Source organism: Helianthus annuus, chromosome 11, assembly GCF_002127325.2.
Source record: "Helianthus annuus cultivar XRQ/B chromosome 11, HanXRQr2.0-SUNRISE, whole genome shotgun sequence".
NCBI lineage: Eukaryota > Viridiplantae > Streptophyta > Magnoliopsida > Asterales > Asteraceae > Helianthus > Helianthus annuus.
In genome coordinates, this window is record NC_035443.2 from 7,821,547 (window position 1) to 7,841,365 (window position 19,819).

The 19,819-nt window shown below is 37.7% G+C and overlaps 1 protein-coding gene across 1 annotated transcript; it reads right to left on the reverse strand.

The window, feature by feature from the left end:
• Positions 1-7,486: 7,486 nt before the first annotated feature.
• LOC110889411 (chalcone synthase) lies at positions 7,487-9,881 on the reverse strand. Its single transcript, XM_022136928.2, has 3 exons — positions 9,606-9,881; positions 8,847-9,154; positions 7,487-8,455 (listed from the first exon to the last, which is right to left on the reverse strand). Exons 1-3 carry the CDS (start codon positions 9,814-9,816, stop codon positions 7,736-7,738), a joined length of 1,239 nt encoding a protein of 412 aa, XP_021992620.1. The 5' UTR covers positions 9,817-9,881; the 3' UTR covers positions 7,487-7,735.
• Between the last annotated feature and the right edge of the window lie 9,938 nt (positions 9,882-19,819).

The window sequence follows — 19,819 nt, forward strand, 5'->3', positions numbered from 1 at the left end:
AAGGGGTCTACTAAACGAAGAACGCATAGAACCAGCAAGTTACGCCTCAGAAGATGAAAGTCTGTAAGTGCAGTTCCTGCCGGGTAACTGTTGCTTATCAGTTCCGTGTCAACCAAAGCAGAAGTCCAAGTTAAAGTCAATGATAATGAAGATTATCAGAATTGCTGAAGGCATTCCGGATGACTTTCTAGTGTTTCGGATTATTGTATTGTTTTGTATCCCGGACAATGTGTTTTGTCCGGGTTTAGTCCCTAGCCTATATATATGTGTGTATTGTGTAGATTAGGGAAACCCTTGAGTGCTTGGTGCACCTCTCACAAGATCCCATTCTATTCTCCATCACTGTGTGTATTGTAGAGAGAGAGAGAGGGGGAGACTATGTGTTAGTGAGAGAAAGCTAGGTTTAGATCTTTGTGATCTAAACCAGCTTGTAGATGATGTATACTCCTTTGGTTTGTGTAATCTGTGATGACTGATTCATCAATAAAGAGATTCATCTTCTACATATTTCTATCTTGTTCATATTTTGTTCTTCATGTCTTGAATCAAGTGCAATGTTTGATGTTCGTCATCGATCAAATGCTTTAACAGTGGTATCAGAGCATGGTTACCGATTCGGAATGGTCTAACCGCCTTCCGAATCACCATTGCTCTTGATTTATGTTTGTTTCCGCCAAACATCTTGAAGACGTGAAGATTTTGGTCCAGATATGAAGATATTCGAGCTGTGTTGGAGAGAACTGCTGGGTTTTTGGAGATCTATGGTTTTGATCCAAAAAAAAAGATTGTCTGAGTTTAAAACTCTGTGTTTGTGTTTCCGGGGTTTTTGGTGAACCAGTGTGAAGTCACACTGGGGAGATAGTCCGGAGATTGGTTACTGGATCCGAGGTTGAGAAACTCTTACTTGTTCTAAGTTTCATATTTTCAACTCCTGTCCGACTTTTAGCTACTGTCCGATTTTTAGATCCTGTCCGATATTTAGCTTCTCTCCGATTTTTGAATACTGTCCGAATTTTAACTTTTTTATTAGGTCCGAGTTTCAAGTTATCTTGTTTATCCGAGTTTCTTTAGACTCCGAGTTTAAGTCTCCTCTTATTAGGTCTGAGTTTCCATAACCCTGTGTGAGTCCGAGTTTTAAAACTTCAGTAGTCTGAGTTTTAAAACTTTGTGAGTCTGAGTTTTAAAACTTCATTGTAGTCTGAGTTTTAAAACTTGATTCAAGAAATGCATAAAAAAAACCTTCTGAGTTTTTCAATGTTTGAGTTTTTAATGTCTGAGTTTTTTTTTTAATGTCTGAGTTTTCCATTTCTTCAATTAGGTCCGATTTTTAACATCCCATTTTAGGTCCGAAGTTTTAAAATCCTGTCCGAATTTTAGATATTTTATTAGAAGATCCGAGTTTAAGTCTAGATCCCTAGGTCCGAGTTTGTGTCTAGAAACTTTTACCAGATCCGAGTTTTCCTTTATTCCTGTCCGAGTTTTTCTTAGTGTTAAACACGTCCGAGTTTTGCCAACTGACACATCTGTTTCTTCATGTTTCCGAGTTTTGACCTTTATTTATTCTGTTCCGAGGTTCAAACAGTTCAACAACAGTCCGATTTTTTTTACTCAGAATAATTACTCCGACTAGTTGTTCCGAGTTTTGTACGAGAGTCCGAGTTTTGAAACCATGTTAATTATTCTGAGTCTACTGTGTTTCCGAGTTTTTAACCAGCTGTGTTCTGTTCCGAGGTTTTTGAATCAACAACTTCAATCACGAGTCCGACTTTTGATATATAGGCCGAGTTTTGATATATGTGTTAATTGTTCCGAGTTTTGCCAACTGACACATCTGTTTCTTCAGAGTTTCCTTTATTTCTTTGCTTGTTTCGAATTCCTTTGTATTTTACATACTGTTCTGATGATCTGATCCAAGGTTTCAAGAGCTTCTGGGTTTTACGGGTTCCAAATTTGCTAAGAATTCCGGGTTAACTGGGGTACCGGATTTTTAGCTAAATTTAGAAGTTTGTGTTGTTCGGGAGTTTCGAGTTGTGCATGTTCCGAGTTTTTCTAGTTATTCCGAAGGTACCGGATAACTAACTAAGAGTCAGAATTATGTGTAGTTTGGAAACTTGAAGTCGGTTTCGGATTATCGAAAAGTTTTATGGTACTTATGTTGTCCGGATCAAGTGAGGAGGTGAAGAGAATAAGACTTGGTTGGACTTTTGTATAGTTTACAAAGAAAAAGGGGGAGTAAAAATTTCCTATTTTCTTCGTAAATATAAAGCTCGTGGTGCTACATCGAAACAAGTTCATGTTTACTATCTTTGAAATTAACTTAGTGTTAATCTTACCGGTGGCGAAGTGTTTATAACATGAAGCAAGTTAGAGCTAGTGTATGATTGAGTTTTGTCAAGTTTGTTCGAGGTTCAATCAAGTGTTGACGTGATGAAGCAAATTGTTCGTTTGGCAAGTAGTTGAAGGTCATGCCTTTATCGTATGCCGGTTAGAGTAGAGAAGATTAGTCTTCTTGGTACCTCTTCCAAGTTGGTGACTGATCGGATTCTCGAAATAGGGGTTCTTACATTGAGGGGGAGATCAGAGAGGAAAGTCATCGGGTAATTGTTGGATTTATGAAGATACGAGATTGGATCTTGAAGATTCGATATGAAATGATCTCAGACACTCAGTTGAAGACCTTGATCAAGATGGTGGATGTACATTTTCAAAGTCTGGTTTGTTATTAACTTATCGAACCAAACTTCATGTCTTTGCGGAATTTGAAGTTTTTGATGTTAGGCATTGGAAATCCGACGTTTCGTTCTTCTACCGGTTAAGTTTGAAGATTAATGTATCTAGCGATATTCCTACATGTGGTTGTAGGCCGGTTAGCGTTAACTTGATTCGGGAGTAGTTTGAGGGGGAGGATCTGCAGTGTTTGATGTCGGATTCTTCGGGTTTCTCAAAGCGGCCATTTAAGTGATCGTCAGCAAGTCTTTAATTAGAAGGGTTGAAGATCGCTGTGCTCTACCTAAAAGATCAAGTCTCACTAAAGTTGAAAGCATGCATGATATCATCAGTCAAGGGGGAGTCTGTAAGTGCAGTATCCGGTGATTGAAGATTATCGATGCCACACAGAACTGATGCAACAGTTAAGGGGGAGACTGTAAGTGCAGTTCCTGCCGGGTAACTGTCGCTTATCAGTTCTGTGTCAACCAAAGCAGAAGTCCAAGTTAAAGTCAATGATTATGAAGATTATCAGAATTGCTGAAGGCATTCCGGACGACTTTCTAGTGTTTCAGATTATTGTATTGTTTTGTATCCTGGACAATGTGTTTTGTCCGGGTTTAGTCCCTAGCCTATATATATGTGTGTATTGTGTAGATTAGGGAAACCCTTGAGTGCTTGGTGCACCTCTCACAAGATCCCATTCTATTCTCCATCACTGTGTGTATTCTAGAGAGAGATGGAGACTATGTGTTAGTGAGAGAAAGCTAGGTTTAGATCTTTGTGATCTAAACCAGCTTGTAGATGATGTATACTCCTTTGGTTTGTGTAATCTGTGATGACTGATTCATCAATAAAGAGATTCATCTTCTACATATTTCTATCTTGTTCATATTTTGTTCTTCATGTCTTGAATCAAGTGCAATGTTTGATGTTCGTCATCGATCCGGTGCTTTCACAAAGTCTATGGTATTTAGACAACGGGGCCAACAACCACATGATAGGAGTGCGAAGTCACTTCAGAGAATTAGATGAAAAGGTGACAGGGCAAGTTCGGTTCGGAGACGGGTCGCACGTAGAAATTAAAGGCAAAGGTTCAATACTGCTGGAATGTCTGAACCAAGACCAGAAGATTGTTTCTCAAGTATACTACATTCCAAGTCTGAAAAGCATCATATTGAGCCTCAGACAACTTACAGAAATCGGGTGCAAAGTAGTAATGGATGGAGACTTACTAACAGTCCGCGACATAAATAGAAAGTTACTAATGCGAGCCAGGAGAATGAGGAACAGGTTGTATAAAGTAAAGTTGAAGATTGGAAGGCCAATCTGCCTGCTCTCAAACACAGAAGATTTAGCATGGTTATGGCACGCAAGGTTAGGCCATTTACACTTCGATGCTATTAAGGAAATGACTCGAAAGAACTTGGTACATGGAGTTTCTCAAATAAGTCATGCCAATCAAGTATGTAACGCATGCTTATTAGGAAAACATAGTAGGACACCATTTCCAAACCAGGCGAAATTCAGATCTTTAAGCCCTCTGGATTTAGTCTATGGAGATTTGTATGGTCCTATATCCACACTAACACATGCTGGGAAGAAGTATATATTTCTACTTGTAGACGACTGTACTCGCTACATGTGGGCATATCTACTAACTTCCAAGGATCAAGCATTCGAAACTTTCAAGCAGCTCAAAGAAAAGGTGGAGACAGAAACTCAAACCAAGTTAAAAATGCTAAGGACGGACAGAGGAGGAGAATTCACGTCCGCTGAATTCAACAAGTATTGCAAGGACAATGGCATAGCGAGACAACTTACAGCGTCATATTCCCCACAACAAAACGGAGTAGTGGAAAGAAGAAACAGGACGATGTTGTCAACTACTCGAAGTATGTTAAAGGCAATGCACATGCCACAAAATTTCTGGGGAGAAGCAATAAGACATACGTTATATGTATTAAACCGGATTCCAACGAAGGCTTTGGTAAACAAGACCCCGTATGAAGCATTGAAAGGAAGAAAGCCGAATCTGGAACACTTAAAGGTTTTTGGTTGCACAACATATGCTAAGGTATTACCACTTCAACAAAAGAAGTTAGATGATAGAAGTGCACCTATGGTTTACCTTGGAATAGAAGAAGGATCAAAGGCATACAGATTATATGATCCGACAAAGAACAAGATATGTGTCAGTAGAGATGTAAAGTTCATGGAAGGTCAATCATGGAACTGGAGTACTTATATGGAGACGGTAGATTCAGGGAATCCCGAATGGACAAACTTTGTCATTCAAGAAGATAACAACCCACCAGAGTTAGAAGAAAATGAACCAAGTCCTGGTAGTAGCGGGCCACATCATGAAGATTCAGGAGTAGGTCAGACAGAAGAACAAGACTCCTATGAAACCCCGCCAGCACATTCGTACAATCAGAACTCAGCAGGAAGTTCAAGCAGATTATCAAGTAGAGGTCCATCTACATCTGAAAGTACATCAGAGAGTATTAGTGACACTCCAGTAAAACTGAGAAGTCCCGTAGAACTGTATGAAGAGACAGAGGAAATTCAAGTAGATCCACAAGAATTATTACTTGCTGAAGAAGAACCAAGGAATTACAAGGAAGCATCTAGTGATAGAAAATGGATTGAAGCAATGAAGGCCGGGTTAGACTCGATAAACAAGAATAACACTTGGAGATTGACAGAGTTGCCAAGAGATCACAAGGCAATAGGTTTAAAGTGGGTATTCAAGACTAAGAAAGATGCAAACGGAAACGTGGTCAGACACAAAGCAAGGCTGGTTGCAAAAGGATATGTTCAGCAACACGGAATAGACTTTGACGAAGTCTTTGCACCAGTAGCACGCATAGAGACAGTTCGACTAATGTTGGCTTTAGCAGCATATCAAGGTTGGGAGGTACATCATTTAGACGTGAAGTCTGCATTCTTACACGGAGATCTCAAGGAGGAGGTCTATGTATTACAACCAGAAGGATTTGTAAAGCCATGAGATGAAGGAAAGGTTTATAGACTATCAAAAGCACTGTATGGATTGAGACAAGCACCAAGAGCTTGGAATACGAAGTTAGATCAAACCCTAAAGTCACTTAACTTCAAGAAGTGCACTTTAGAGAATGCAATCTATACAAGGACGAGTGAGACTTCTACGCTGATAGTTGGAGTCTATGTTGATGATTTGATAGTCACTGGAACATCAAGGAAGGAGATAGATGTTTTCAAATCTCAGATGAAGAAAAAGTTTGATATGAGCGATCTAGGATTGCTAGCATATTATTTGGGAATAGAAGTCATCCAAGCAGGGGGTGAGATAGCCATCAAGCAGACAGGCTATATCAACAAGATACTCAAAGACGCTGATATGTTATCCTGCAACGACACAAAGATTCCCATGAATCCAGGAACACAATTAACGAAGACTGAAGAAGGAGATCTAGTAGATGCAACACATTACAGAAGCCTGATAGGTTCTCTCAGGTACTTATTGCATACAAGACCAGATCTATGTTACCTAGTTAGTCTGCTTAGTAGATTCATGCAAGAACCAAATGAGCAGCACTTGAAAGCAGTGAAGCAAATACTACGTTATATCAAAGGAACTAAAGAGCATGGAATCATATACAAGAATCAAGGAGGATGTAAGATCACAGGTTATAGTGATAGCAGTTTTGGAGTTAATACAGACAAAGGAAAAGGAACAACTGGTCTGGTATTCTACTTTGGAGAATCACCTATAACCTGGTGTACACAGAAGCAACAGACAGTGGCATTATCATCATGTGAATCAGAATTCATGGCAGCCACTGCAGCAGCATGCCAAGCACTATGGCTTAAAAGACTATTAAGTGAAATTACAGGCTGGAAGGAAGAGAAGATAAGACTCAGGGTGGATAATGTTTCTGCAATAGCACTCATGAGAAATCCAGTCTTTCATGGAAGAAGCAAGCACATTGATACACGCTATCATTTCATAAGAGAATGCGTGGAGAACGAAGATATCACTGTGGAGCACATAAGTGGAGAACTACAACGGGCAGACATACTAACGAAGGCACTAGCAAGGGTCAAGTTTGCTACAATGCGAGAACTGCTCGGAGTTCAAGATCTGCAACAACTCAAGGATGTTCAAGATTAGGGGGGTGAATGAAATCCTTAATCTCTACACATCCTTCAAGTACAAGGGTTTATTAGTTATTAGTATAAAGTTAGTTATATGGCGGTTACATGGCGGTTACAAAGTTCAGGGGCTGTTTATGACATTTCAGAAATTTGTAACTTCCACCCCAAAGGGTGTGAAACCCCTAGGGTTGCCTCTCTTTGATCGATGGCTTCAAGGGGCACCACCAAGAGACACATCTATTCAATTAGTGGCTGTGATTAAGAAGGAAAAGACGCATCTCTTCATATGTGATCACAACCGTTCATTCAAAGGAGATGTCTATTCACGAAGGGACATGTCTCTACACTCGTACCCATTAGATTAGTATAAATAGGCCTTTAGATTTTCATTTGTAGATCTCATTCATGTTCATGTAAATTCCATTGTATTCAACATTCAGTATTCAATAAAGTTACGTTTATCATTTGCGATCTAGAGATCAAAGATCATTCTGGGCAACACGTTAATTTTAGGTACCAGACAAAAACACACGTTCATGAACACAAATGAACATAAACATGAATAGAAATGAACACAAACGAACGTTCAAGTATAACTCAGTTTCGATTAAATTTATATTGGAATGTTAGAAAAAAAAAAAAAACAAAACCACATATATAGTTTTTATATATAATAAGAAAGGAAAGTTATAAGAGAGAAATAAAACTATTAAATGGCATTAATCAAACCAGTTACATTACTTAGTAATTATTATGCATCTTGTTGGTACATCATTTAAGTCTTGTTAATCAAACCCCATTTGCAAGACAGTTTACTTTATGAAACATACCACACAACATTCTTATACAACCGCTATTTCTTATCAACAAAAGTTGGATGATTAAATGGTTATTTTGCACCATTTGTTATGGTGGCAACAGGAATAGTAACCGGTTGGCTACGAAGAACAACCGTTTCGATTGTCAAACCCGGGCCAAATCCAAACAAAACACCCCAATCTAACCCTTCACCAGTCGTACTTTTTCCATCCTCCACAGATTTGTTTCTCATCTCATTGATGATGAACAACACACATGCACTAGTCAAGTTTCCATATTCACTTAGCACATGCCTACTAGCCCTCAACTTGACCTTATCGAGTTTAAGCTTTAGCTCCACGTTGTCGAGTATGGCTCTACCACCTGGATGAACTATCCAAAACAATGAGTTCCAGTCACTTAAACCAAGTGGAGAAACCGCACGCTTTAACACACTCTCTATATTCTCGGAGATCATCTTGGGTACATCCTTGTGCAAGTGAAAAGTGAGCCCTTCTTCCCTCAAGTGTAAGTTCATAGCCATCTCAGTGTCCGGTATGATTGTTTGATTTGCAGCCACAATCTCAAACAATGGATGTTCAGTCGATAAATCCAGGTCTGAACCCACGATGATTGCAGCCGCTCCATCTCCAAAAAGTGCTTGACCGACCAAAGAATCAATGTGGTTCTCATTCGGTCCGCAGAAAATTGAAGCCATGCTATCTGAGCAGACTACAAGAACACGTGAACCCTTGTTGTTTTCGGCAATGTCCTTGGCTAGACGAAGGGCCGTGCCCCCTGCTGAACAACCCTGTTGATAGGGGCGAGAAAAAACTGATTAACCAAAACCGATACTTAAAATTTAGTAAAATTGAACCGAAATAACTGGCCCAAACTAATAGCCTAAAACTGAACTGCATGGAACTTGTTTCATGTTTGAATGTTTGTTATTGGTTTTATGTTACAGATTTATTAATTTTTACCTAAACTTTTATGTCCAGCTTCATTTATTAATAGGTGGTTATCAATAGGCCAAAAACTTTATGCTCAAAGATATTTTGAGCCATTTTTTAGGCCCAAATATTACAAGCCAAAATATAAAACTGAAAACGAACCCATTTTTAGGCCCATTAAAAAAAAACAAAAAGTGAAACTGAACGTTTTTTTTTAACTGACCAGAACCGATCCATGCACACCACTACCTGTTGGTATATCATGAGTCGATTAACCAAAGGGGAAAGACCAAGTAGCTTGGTCAGTTGCAAGTCAGCACCAGGCATGTCGATTCCTGAGGTGGTGCAAAAGATGAGATGAGTGATCTTAGATCTTGAGACTCCCCACTCCTTGATGGCTTTGATAGCAGCTTCCTCGCCGAGCTTTGGGACGGCAGTGATTAACAAGTCTTGACGAGTATTCAAAGACGGACTCATGTACTCGCACATGTTGGGATTTTCCTTTAGAAACTCTTCCGAGAGAATCATGAATCGCTTCTTGATCATTGTCTTGTCACCTACAAGTTTAATATTAAGAGAACAAATACAACACATTTATATCACAATGTAGATGAAAGTAAAATAACACAACATGATGTACTGAGATTTTTTAAATATTTTGAACTTTCAAAGTCTTTATTTGTAAACTTTGACCTTAAATAATTTTGTTTGTGTTAGATAATACTTGATGAAAGTTATATGATTTGAGGGTGTTTTACAAGTGTTTTTATCGGGTTAATTTTCATCAAGTTTTATATAACACAAAAATATATAATTAAAGTCAAAGTTTATAAATAAAGACTTTGAAAATTCAAAATAAGACACATTTAATGGGACGGAGGTAGTACATGTTTACAGAGGTAGTACAATTAAATTATTTAGGCAAGTCCATTTTCATATATGTTTCACAAAACTACAACATGTATTTAAATCCTATCTATTTCTTTTAAAAAATCTATATATGCTTACATATGCGTTTGAACTTCTCCTTAAGATTAATCATATGCTCGCAATTTGTAACGCGGAAATAATAGTCGGCATAATCAGCTTGATTAACACAATTGAAAGGAGTTGCAGTGCCAATGGCAAGAATGGTGGCTAGACCTTGTGCTCGTTGGGTCTCTCGGATTGTTTCAACATCCACGAGCTTTTGAAACAATGTCATACTTTTCGAATTCATATGTATTGAAAGAAATGTTATAATTGTTATTTTGAGTGATGAGGATAGGAGGCTACAAAAGGATCTATAAATAGAAACTCTAAAAGCATTCTTTAAATGTACACAAGTTTGTCGGCAAAATAATGGGCAACTAAACTATCATGAGCATCTAAATATTAAAACCAAAAAATAAATTAAATACATTATTAACACTAAAAAAATTAAATATAGTATTTTCACCGAAAAATAGAGATAACCTTCTCGATCTCGGTTTAAGGCGGCTGCCCTAGTTCGCGGTTGTGACGACGTTTCTTCCTCTTCCTCTATGACCATCTGTGCTGTGCTGCCTGCATTACGGCGTTTGCAAAAAATAAATCGCCCTCACCCGAAGATAACGAACACCGCGATGAAGAAGAAGACATGCCTAAAACTTTATAAAAATTAAGGTGGTGTATAAAAAAGTAAGAGATTGGAAAGATTTTGGGTAAAAATGGGCTATGGGGAATAAAAGATATATATTTATAAAGTGGAAAAGAAAGAATAATTTAAAAAAAAAATAGCTGTTTACGGCTTTTTTTGTTTGATTGTGGCCCGGCAACAACGTCTTGGGGAGGACGTTCACGACGCCTACACCCCATTGGAAATGGTGGTGAGGGCCGGCGACGGTCCAAGACGGGGCAGGACGTCCCCGTATCGAGTAGCCTAATAAATAAGGACTCTAAGAGCATCCTTACATGAATATAGCATATTTCAACATTGGTAATCTATAGTGTTTACTTCTACATTTTTGTATCTACAACATTTTATAAATATTTTGAAGCTGTATGATGATCGATTATAAAAATTATTAAGTACAAAATTTTACATGCTAAACAGTGAAGATGATAAAAAAATTAAAAAGTACAAAATTTTAAATGCTAAACAGTGAAGATGTTATAAGTTACTGGTGTGATATTTTTTTGAGTGAATTCAAATTTTGTCCTTTATTTTTACGGTGTCCTTTATCTTTCAAATTGACAAGTTTTGTACTTAATTTTAAAATCTTGCACATTAGACCGTGGGGTAGGGGGCGGGGGTTTGGGCGTGGGTTGGGGGAAAACGCCCAAGCCACCACCCCGGGTGGGCTTGGGTTTGGGCGTGGCCCTTAGGGCTTGGCTTTCAAGCTGGGCATGGGGTGGTATGGCCATGCTAGTTGGCTGAATCTCATTGGCTCACCCGCCACGTCAGGCGGTCTTTTTAAATTTCGAAATTTAAAATTCAAACGGATCTTCTCTAACCGCCACCCAGGTCCCCCAAAGGCCTGTATATATTGTAATCCCAACCCACTGGTCCCCATCCCACGAACCCAACAACCCCACCGGCTACCACTTCTCTCGAACCCGCTACCCCACTGGTCCACCCCATCTTCTCGAACCCGCTACCCCACTTCTCGAACCCGCTATGGCATCCTGGACCCATGAAGAGGAAATTGCTCTCGTTACAAGCGTCGTTGACGCTATGAAGGGTCGGCCACCGGGCCAAACAAAATATTGGGTGGAAGCATTCGGAGCCTACCGACATAACGTCGGTAACGACTGCCACAACCTCAACGCGTGCCAACATAAATGGCGCGAGCTACGGCCCAAGCTCGAGCGTTTCAAGGCTTATTACGAAGCCGTTCCCGGTGGCGAGTTAAGCCACGAGGACCGGGTGGCGGTGGCTAACATAGAGTTTCGAGGCAAGGAAAAAAAGGCGTTCAACAAGATCGACCTTTTTGAAATTTATTTAACGCTTTAAGTTTGTTATTTTGTAATATTTAGAAATTATGTAATTTTTAGTATTATGTAATTTTTAAAATTTTAATGAAGTTGTAGGTTTTTTTTTTATAAATGTTGTGTGATTTTTTATAAATTTTTTGTATATTTTTTTAATTATTCTGCCACGCGGTGCACCCAACCCACGCCCCGCCATACCCCGCGGCCACGTAACCAGGCGGTGGGGGGGGGGGGGGGCTCCCATTCCACATGTCAGCATATGCCCCAACCCAAGCCCCACCATACCCCACGGCCTTATGTCCTTTACGCCTAACCCAATTAGTTTTTTCAGTTGAATCGAATCTGATTATATGCTTTGCACATGAGGACAATTTTGTCATTCACAATTTAGAGACTAATTATGTAAATAACTTAATAATACCTAACCATTTTATCATTTATGTAAATAACTCGCCACCACCACCACCCACCCCTTTACCACCAGCAACCACCATCGCACCACTCAACCAGCACCAACCACCCTTTTATCACCAACATCCACCACCGCACCACTGCGTTAAAATTTTAAAACAGTGGCAAGAGATAGTGTAACGAAACTGTTTTAACCTGTTCTTATTCCAATTTTCTTTGTTCTTCCATAGCAGCTCACTGTAGGGGCATCAACAACACAATCCTATAATGATTTCCGACATATTATTCCTACCAACACCATTCCGCATATACCGATTTCGAGAATATGGTACACGATACCCAGCCCCTTCAGGAGATCCTCCAAACATGGCACTCACTGCAGGGGCATCAACAACACAAAAGAATCACCATTTCCCAAATTTTAAACCGCTTGAAATTTCAAAATGGTTAAAAGACAAATATGCACTCATGTGCAAGTCACATGACTAGATTTAACAGAAAAATCTAACTAGGTTAGGGTTAAAGGACATGACGTGCAAGATTTTAAAACATTAAATACGAGAGTCGTCAATTTAAAAGATAAAAGACACCGTCTGAAATTCACTGTAAAGATAATGAACAAAACTTGAAATTCACTCTATTTTTAATGTATAAACAACCAAAATTTGGTTGATTAGCTTTACTCCCATTAACCCAAATAAAAGAGTATTAAATTACCCGGATTTTAAAAGTATAAAAATCTAAAGTTATGATCGACTTACACCAAACTTCATGTGTGTGTATATGAATATCCAACACATTTTACATTTTTACGTAGAAGTAGTGGTATCCATGAGACTAACCGATTTTGTGAATAAAACTTTACTACTTGTATAGTTATAGCTTAAATTGGTTTTGTAATTTCATTTTAAAGTTATTTTAATTTTTTTTTTATTTCTGTAGAATTCCATTGTTCGATTTTCTTATTTATATTTATTATTTTTTAAAATGTTTAATTTTATAAATTGAATTGCCTAATTGTATTATTATCACTACTATTATTGTGGATATTTTTATACATTAGGTTTTTGTGTTGAACTAACGTATCCAGACAAAACTAAATTATAACTAAACAAGGTAAATCAATAATCTTAATTCTGGATAACCAATATTAGAAGTACATCCTAACCGATCAAAATCTAATCTATCCTGGCGTAGCATCCCGTAATATTCCCTTAATAACTCGATTTATTAGGTTTACTTCTGAACTAGTATATAGACATTATTTCTAGTGGAGATGGATATGATCGGGTGATTTCGTTGATGACACGATGATACTCCAATGATCCGTCAGTAATTCAAATTTACCGTTAAAAAACATCAATTACATACAATCCACAAAGCCTGAGCAAACTCTACTAAAAGAATTTCTTAGATTTATTGTTGTCGTATATACATCAATGTTGTAAAAGTAGGTCTAGAATGTCGAGTAATCACTACAAGATACGGTGTCAAGACGATTTTCTTCAACTCCGCCTAGTTACTTGGAATCGATCAAAGGCGGTCAACGTCGGTCAAAATCGGATTTAGTCGGTTAACATGGGACGAGCTTGACTTAAAAAAAAAATAAAAATAAAACATAATTTCTATCTCTACAACATTAATGAATAAATATTACATTTCAAGAAATGAACATCAAGTTTTAAAACAGTGGCGAAACTTGAGATTTCCGACCAGGGAGTCGAGAACACATATACCCAAAAATTTCTATAAAACTGGGGGTTAAAAACGTATATACCCAAAAATTTCTATACGAAAACTACATACTCTCCACTACTGAGCGAAAAGTTCAAAGGGTCGGCCGCCTCATCCCACCCCCACTATGTTACGCCCTTGTTTTGAAATACTTTAGTATTTGAACATGTGTTTTTTTATATTGATACTCACGTATTTTGTTAGAAATATTAGCAAATTTATAATACTTAATATGTGTGTATATACACACACACTAGGTTATAGACCCGTGTACCATATAGGGTTAGGTACATAAATGATACAATAAAAAACATTTAAAATTAATAGTTACATATTACACTATATCTATCTAAATAAACGAATACAAAGTTGGACACGTGTCATCACCATATTTTACCCTATCAATTTTCCCGTCCAAATCCCTCCATGACCCTAAATAAAGTAATATTTTTTCTTTTTTTTTGAAAGACTTAAATTACATCAAATCCGCTTTCGACAGGGCTCAAACCCTTAACCTCAAGGAGAGCAATACCAAATTGACCCAAAGTAGGAAATACTAACTTATCCTATTTTAATATTATTAGTTTCTTTTTTTAACCCATTTGCAACATTAGTAAATCCTATTTAAAGATTATCATTTTTATCAACATTAACAGTTTAAGTCCATCTTCTACTTCTGACTCTAGAAAAAAACCATACACTGACCATGTGAAAACATGAGTTATTTTAAAAACAAACAAATGTTGGATAGCGATTTTCAATGAGTTTTATTTTATCAATGCGAAACATACAGATGGATAAAACTGTTTTGTATCTCGTGTATTACAATAAGATTGAATAAATAATACAGTGTGAAATGAAAAAGTATACGTTTCATTGAAATCTTAAAATTATATTTTTTTTAAAATTGAGTTTTTATTAAGTTATATTTTTAAATGCCTCAAGCCCGAGGGCCTCATTATGCGTGATTGCAGATTTCATACCGTTAAAAAAATAGATCACCGGAAAACCCAATGTGTTTTGGAAGTAAGTGCAAAATAAAAAAGGGTGAAAAGAATAGAGGCGATTACATGTTTATAAAGAAGAGCCTTAAATTCAAAATTTGAATCACTATAACCATGGACAGGTAGAGGGCCAGGATCAAAACCGCCACCAGCTGGAAGACTAGAGCAATAATACCTTCCATGCGGCGTTGTCCCATCAATCACGTCCTGGCTAACTAATACCACTTGCATAGGCAAGTGGACAAGTGGATAAAAGCAAGGACAAGAAAGCGAAGAAACGAAACGTTTCAAAAACCTATCAACCTAGTAGCTTCTACCAATAAGCTCCTAGCCCCAAGGAAAAACGTTGAAATCATAGCTTCGAGCTTCCCTGCATATTCCTTAAACGGTTTTACACAACATAAAAACTAATAACAAAAAATATGTCAAAGTAAGGAGCTAAGAAAAAGGGACTTGTAGCTCCCACATATGAGCCACATACATACTAATGTAAAAACGTACATATAGCTAAGGCACATACTCCAACATAGCTAAGTCCCCAAAAAACGACTTATTCGAGTCATAAGTATGTACATTTACAACATAGACACTTATGACTGGAGGCCTGATGACGTGGGTGCTTGGAAGCTCCCTATTCAGTAAAGTTGAAATAATAAGTTAAACAAAGTTACACTAGTGACTAGAAGCTAGGAGCCGGAAGCTGGATGCTCATGTTACTTGTACATACGTCGGGTCTTAAACCTGCAAAGTCAAAGTGATGTGACTTTGCCCAAAAGTGCATAGAGTAAGTATTGAGACACGCAATCTGACATTTCAAAAAGAGGTTAGGTCATCCGCTCAAGCAACATCACAAGGGGATAAGCTTTATCACGTTTAGAAGGTATGAGTTGGCAAGGGCTTCTCAAGGCAGACCTTACTCCCTATAAAAGGGAGTCTTCTCTCAGCTATAAAGGTATGTTCTCACTACTCTCTCTCTCTCTCTCTCTCCCTCTCTCTTTCTCTCTCTCTCTCTAAAACTATCCTCTATCATTTACGCGTAACTCTTAGAGATCAAATGACTGATTCTCTCGTTGGAGTCCAAATGCGGGAGGCCACCTCTCACGTTAAGGCTGACGGTGTTCTTTGATTGTAGATTCTGACTAGGAAGCTATCAGTTGGAGTGGATCCTGGACCTTCTCCCATGCCATACTCTTGTTGTTTTAACAATGTGCTTATATTTCTAAATAATATGTATATCGAATCGAGATTCAGTTTTATAAAGTTAAACATCAAAACGAGTTACTAGAAATAAAGTTACTAAAAATGTATGGATTAAGAAATATCAGACGAAAAAGGGCACACTCATGTTTTACAGGAATACTAAGCCACACTAGGGGTGTGCATGGGTCGGTTTGGGTCGGTTTTGGCCTAAAATCATAACCATAACCGTGATGTCGGTTAATGGATAACCATAACCATAACCGATCGGTTATGGCGGTTCTGGTTAATCGGTTTTGATGGTTATAGCGGGTCAGTTGTGGGTGGTTAACCGTGTATTTAGCCTATCTAAAAATAGCTTAATTTTTTTAACATGGTATAAATTGATATTGCATATTTGTATATATTAGTATATTACATAATATAAAAAATACATATAATCTATAATATTAATACCAATTATTATTGAATATTCAAATAAAGTAATATGATACATTCCAAAAATTCAAATAAACATTCAACCAAAACCACAAAACGATATGAAAAACCCATAAATACTAAAAATATTCAATCAAAAACATCAAATATTAAAAATATGGTGAAAAGTCCTAAATCCTATAAAGATTATTACATGTCGGTTCGGTTCGGTTATAGTGGGTATGGAAACATTGATAACCATAACCGACCCGCTACTTCCGGTTTTCAATAAAACCATTAACCGACCCACCGGTTTTTTATTTGGTTCGTTTTTTTTTTCGGTTCGGTTTTGTTGGTTATTTCGGTTATGGTTCGGTGAATTCGGTTTTTTGCACACCCCTAAGCCACACCTCGTACTTTTTGAAGCAGACCACGTTACATTAACTTCAAGGTCTCTATCATGTTTCTTGACGTGGACCAGGATGCACTAATGGCTTCTAGGTATCCATGAGACCAACTGATGTGTTTTCATTACCCCCATCCACTTGCTCCACTTGCTGATCAAAATAAGAGGCGAAGAAAAACCGAGTTTATGACGGACAAATACACATGACCCAGTTTTCTTTAGCCTGCATGTTTTGATATATCACTTTATGTATTTTAAAAGGAATCCACTATTTACACACTACTGTTTTCTTATTTTCACATCCCTAGATGTATACGGGCCGTATAACATTATACAGCCCGTATAGAATGTTGTTACACAGAAATAAATGCAGCGGAATGTTTTTTTTTGTTTTACATGTTTACGGGTCGTATAATATTATACGAGCCTTATACAATTGTATACGAGCAATATAATGTTATACGACCAACTATTTTTATTTTTGTGAGGTTTGATCAGATTTTTTTGGTTTTTAACATCTCTACGGGCCGTATAATGTTATAGGACCCATATATAAGTTTTTTTTTTTTGTGTAAAACCGAACAACCGTTTAATAAGTTTTAGTAATTGTTTAGATAGTGTTTGCCGTATTATTTAGATTACGTTAGAGTTTGTAAAACGTCTATGTTATAATAGTATTTGCCGTATTATTTTTTATATATATCGGATAAGCAAAACATGTGCATATGATAAACAATACCATAACAATTATTAAACAAACAAGATAATAAACAATACGATAACAATTATTAAACAAACAAGATAAAATGTAAACAAAAGATTAATATTTACAATGTTTTACATCTTAAACAACAAAAGATAAATATTTACAATGTTTCAAATGTAAAACAACAAAACCAAATTATAATAAGCAGCTACGGTGGTGGCGGCGGTGGTGATGGTGGTGCAGAACCAGCTCGTGGAAGGTTTTCAGTATCCGTAGTTTGTTGGGTGGCGACGACGGTGGGTTGTGAGAGTACTGAGAGTATGATTGCTGAAGGTTTTTAGTATCCGGAGTTCGTTGGGTTGTTTGCAGCTAGGGTTCAAATGGAGGAATATATTTTACTTATTTTTTGTTTAATATATAAAGCATATTATATAAGTTTTTAGATGGTGTTTGTAAGGTATAATTGCCTTGTGTAACTTTGATTGACATCTATCATTACATCATTAACTTTTCACCCAGGCGGCACCACCAGTAGTCTACTAGTCACCTTAACTCAAACTTTTCATCATCCCTTCCTCACCATTATCTTACAAAAACACACTAATGGAGGATCTCCGTCGTTCCATAGCCACCATTTCCATAGCCACCATTCCCGTAGCCACCGTTTCCGTAGCACAAACATTAAAAGCTGGAAATTTACTAACATCCCTACATAAGTATATACCAAGAACAATTTCCTGAATTCGAGTTCATTAAGAAGTAATGTTTGCTGACTAATTGCAAGACTGTTTGTCGGGCTTCCAATGCTCACACAGGTGATAAACAACGTTGATATGGAATTGGAGAACCGTTGTGGGTGCTTGAATAGGTTAAACTGTGCTGCAGGCAGTAAAGGTAACGTGAGTGCCTCTTCCATTGATTTTGCCACCTTTTGCTTCAACTTCCTGTGCCTAGCGCCCTTCACAATCTCGTAGATGAACGTCGGTGCTTCACGATGATCATTTTGTGACTGGACAAAGGAGCTATGCCTTGCAGGTTCATTGTATGACTCTTGTGTTGCAATGCCCACTGAATCACCAAACGCGTCTGCCGATGACATAAAACTGTGTCTAGAAGGCTCCACAAATGAATCAACATCCTTTGTTGCTGAGCCTTTAAAGTTGGACGACCCGTGGGTTTTTTTTTTGCACGACTGGCTGTTTGACCTTTGTCTGATAGGGATTAACCATCTCCTTTATCTTTTGAAACAAGTTTATCTTTATCGCTCTCGGCTGCCCCAATAAATGTTTTTTAAGATTCGCTAGTTCGTTGTCTATGTCGAAATACTCCTCGCACCCTTCGTTTAAAGGTTTCAAATCTAGCTTTCGCCAAAAGGGGTCTATCGATTCCAACGGAATCCTTTCACCTACATTAAAATAAAACAACAAACAACAGAAAACGTGAAAATCATTGCGTGATGAAATGCACTTATTTTAAGACATGGTTGGTCGAAGTGTCACACCCAAACCGATGGCGGAAACATCGGGGTGCGAGCACTAAGCGTTCAGATTACTCATGAGATTCCATAACACTATTGTTTCAATAAAGATTAATTGATTTCATGAAAATGTCTAACAAACGTCATCACAAGAATCACATTACAAACCAAATCATAAAATGTTCAAATTGTTCAAAAGACTAAATTAACTAGGCGACGTTTCTAAGCATCTCCTAGCTTGATTCCATGTTCCATTACAACCTATCAGGCTACAACATGTATTAAAATATCAATACAAAAGTATTGGCGAGTATAGAAGTTTGATAACAGAGAAGTAGCTTAAAACAACTCGTATCCACATGTAAATGTAACAAAATAGTTTCAGCCGTGCTAGTGTCGCAGTCCACGCAGTGATAGCCCAAGTATCCCGATACTTTAGTGTTTATCCAAGACTCAAGGCAAACTAGAATCATCCTAATAATACCCCCTGAGAATAATGGGAGAGGTGCATCTCCTATAGCGCTACTATTGTTAAGGCGGAACTACACACTCTGGATTAAACGTCACATAGCACAAAGAATCAAGAATCACAAATTTCAGGTACACATAGGATAGAGTATAAGTTTCAAAGATTCAAGTTTAAGTTTCATAGAATACATGTTACGCCCCAAAAGTTTAAAGTAACAGGGGATCGAGTATACTCACAGTGATTGCTTAACAGTCGCAACTGTTATTGGACCAAAGGGAGCTCTATTTAGAATTAGCCTGATTAGATTATAATAGGATAAGAGTCGGGCAGAATAACGAGATTGCATAAATGTCAAATCAGTCACTAGATCGGATGGCTGTCCGATCGGATGGCAATCCGATCGGATTGCCAGTCGGTCGGGTGACTTATGTGTATGAAGAGTTTAGAGG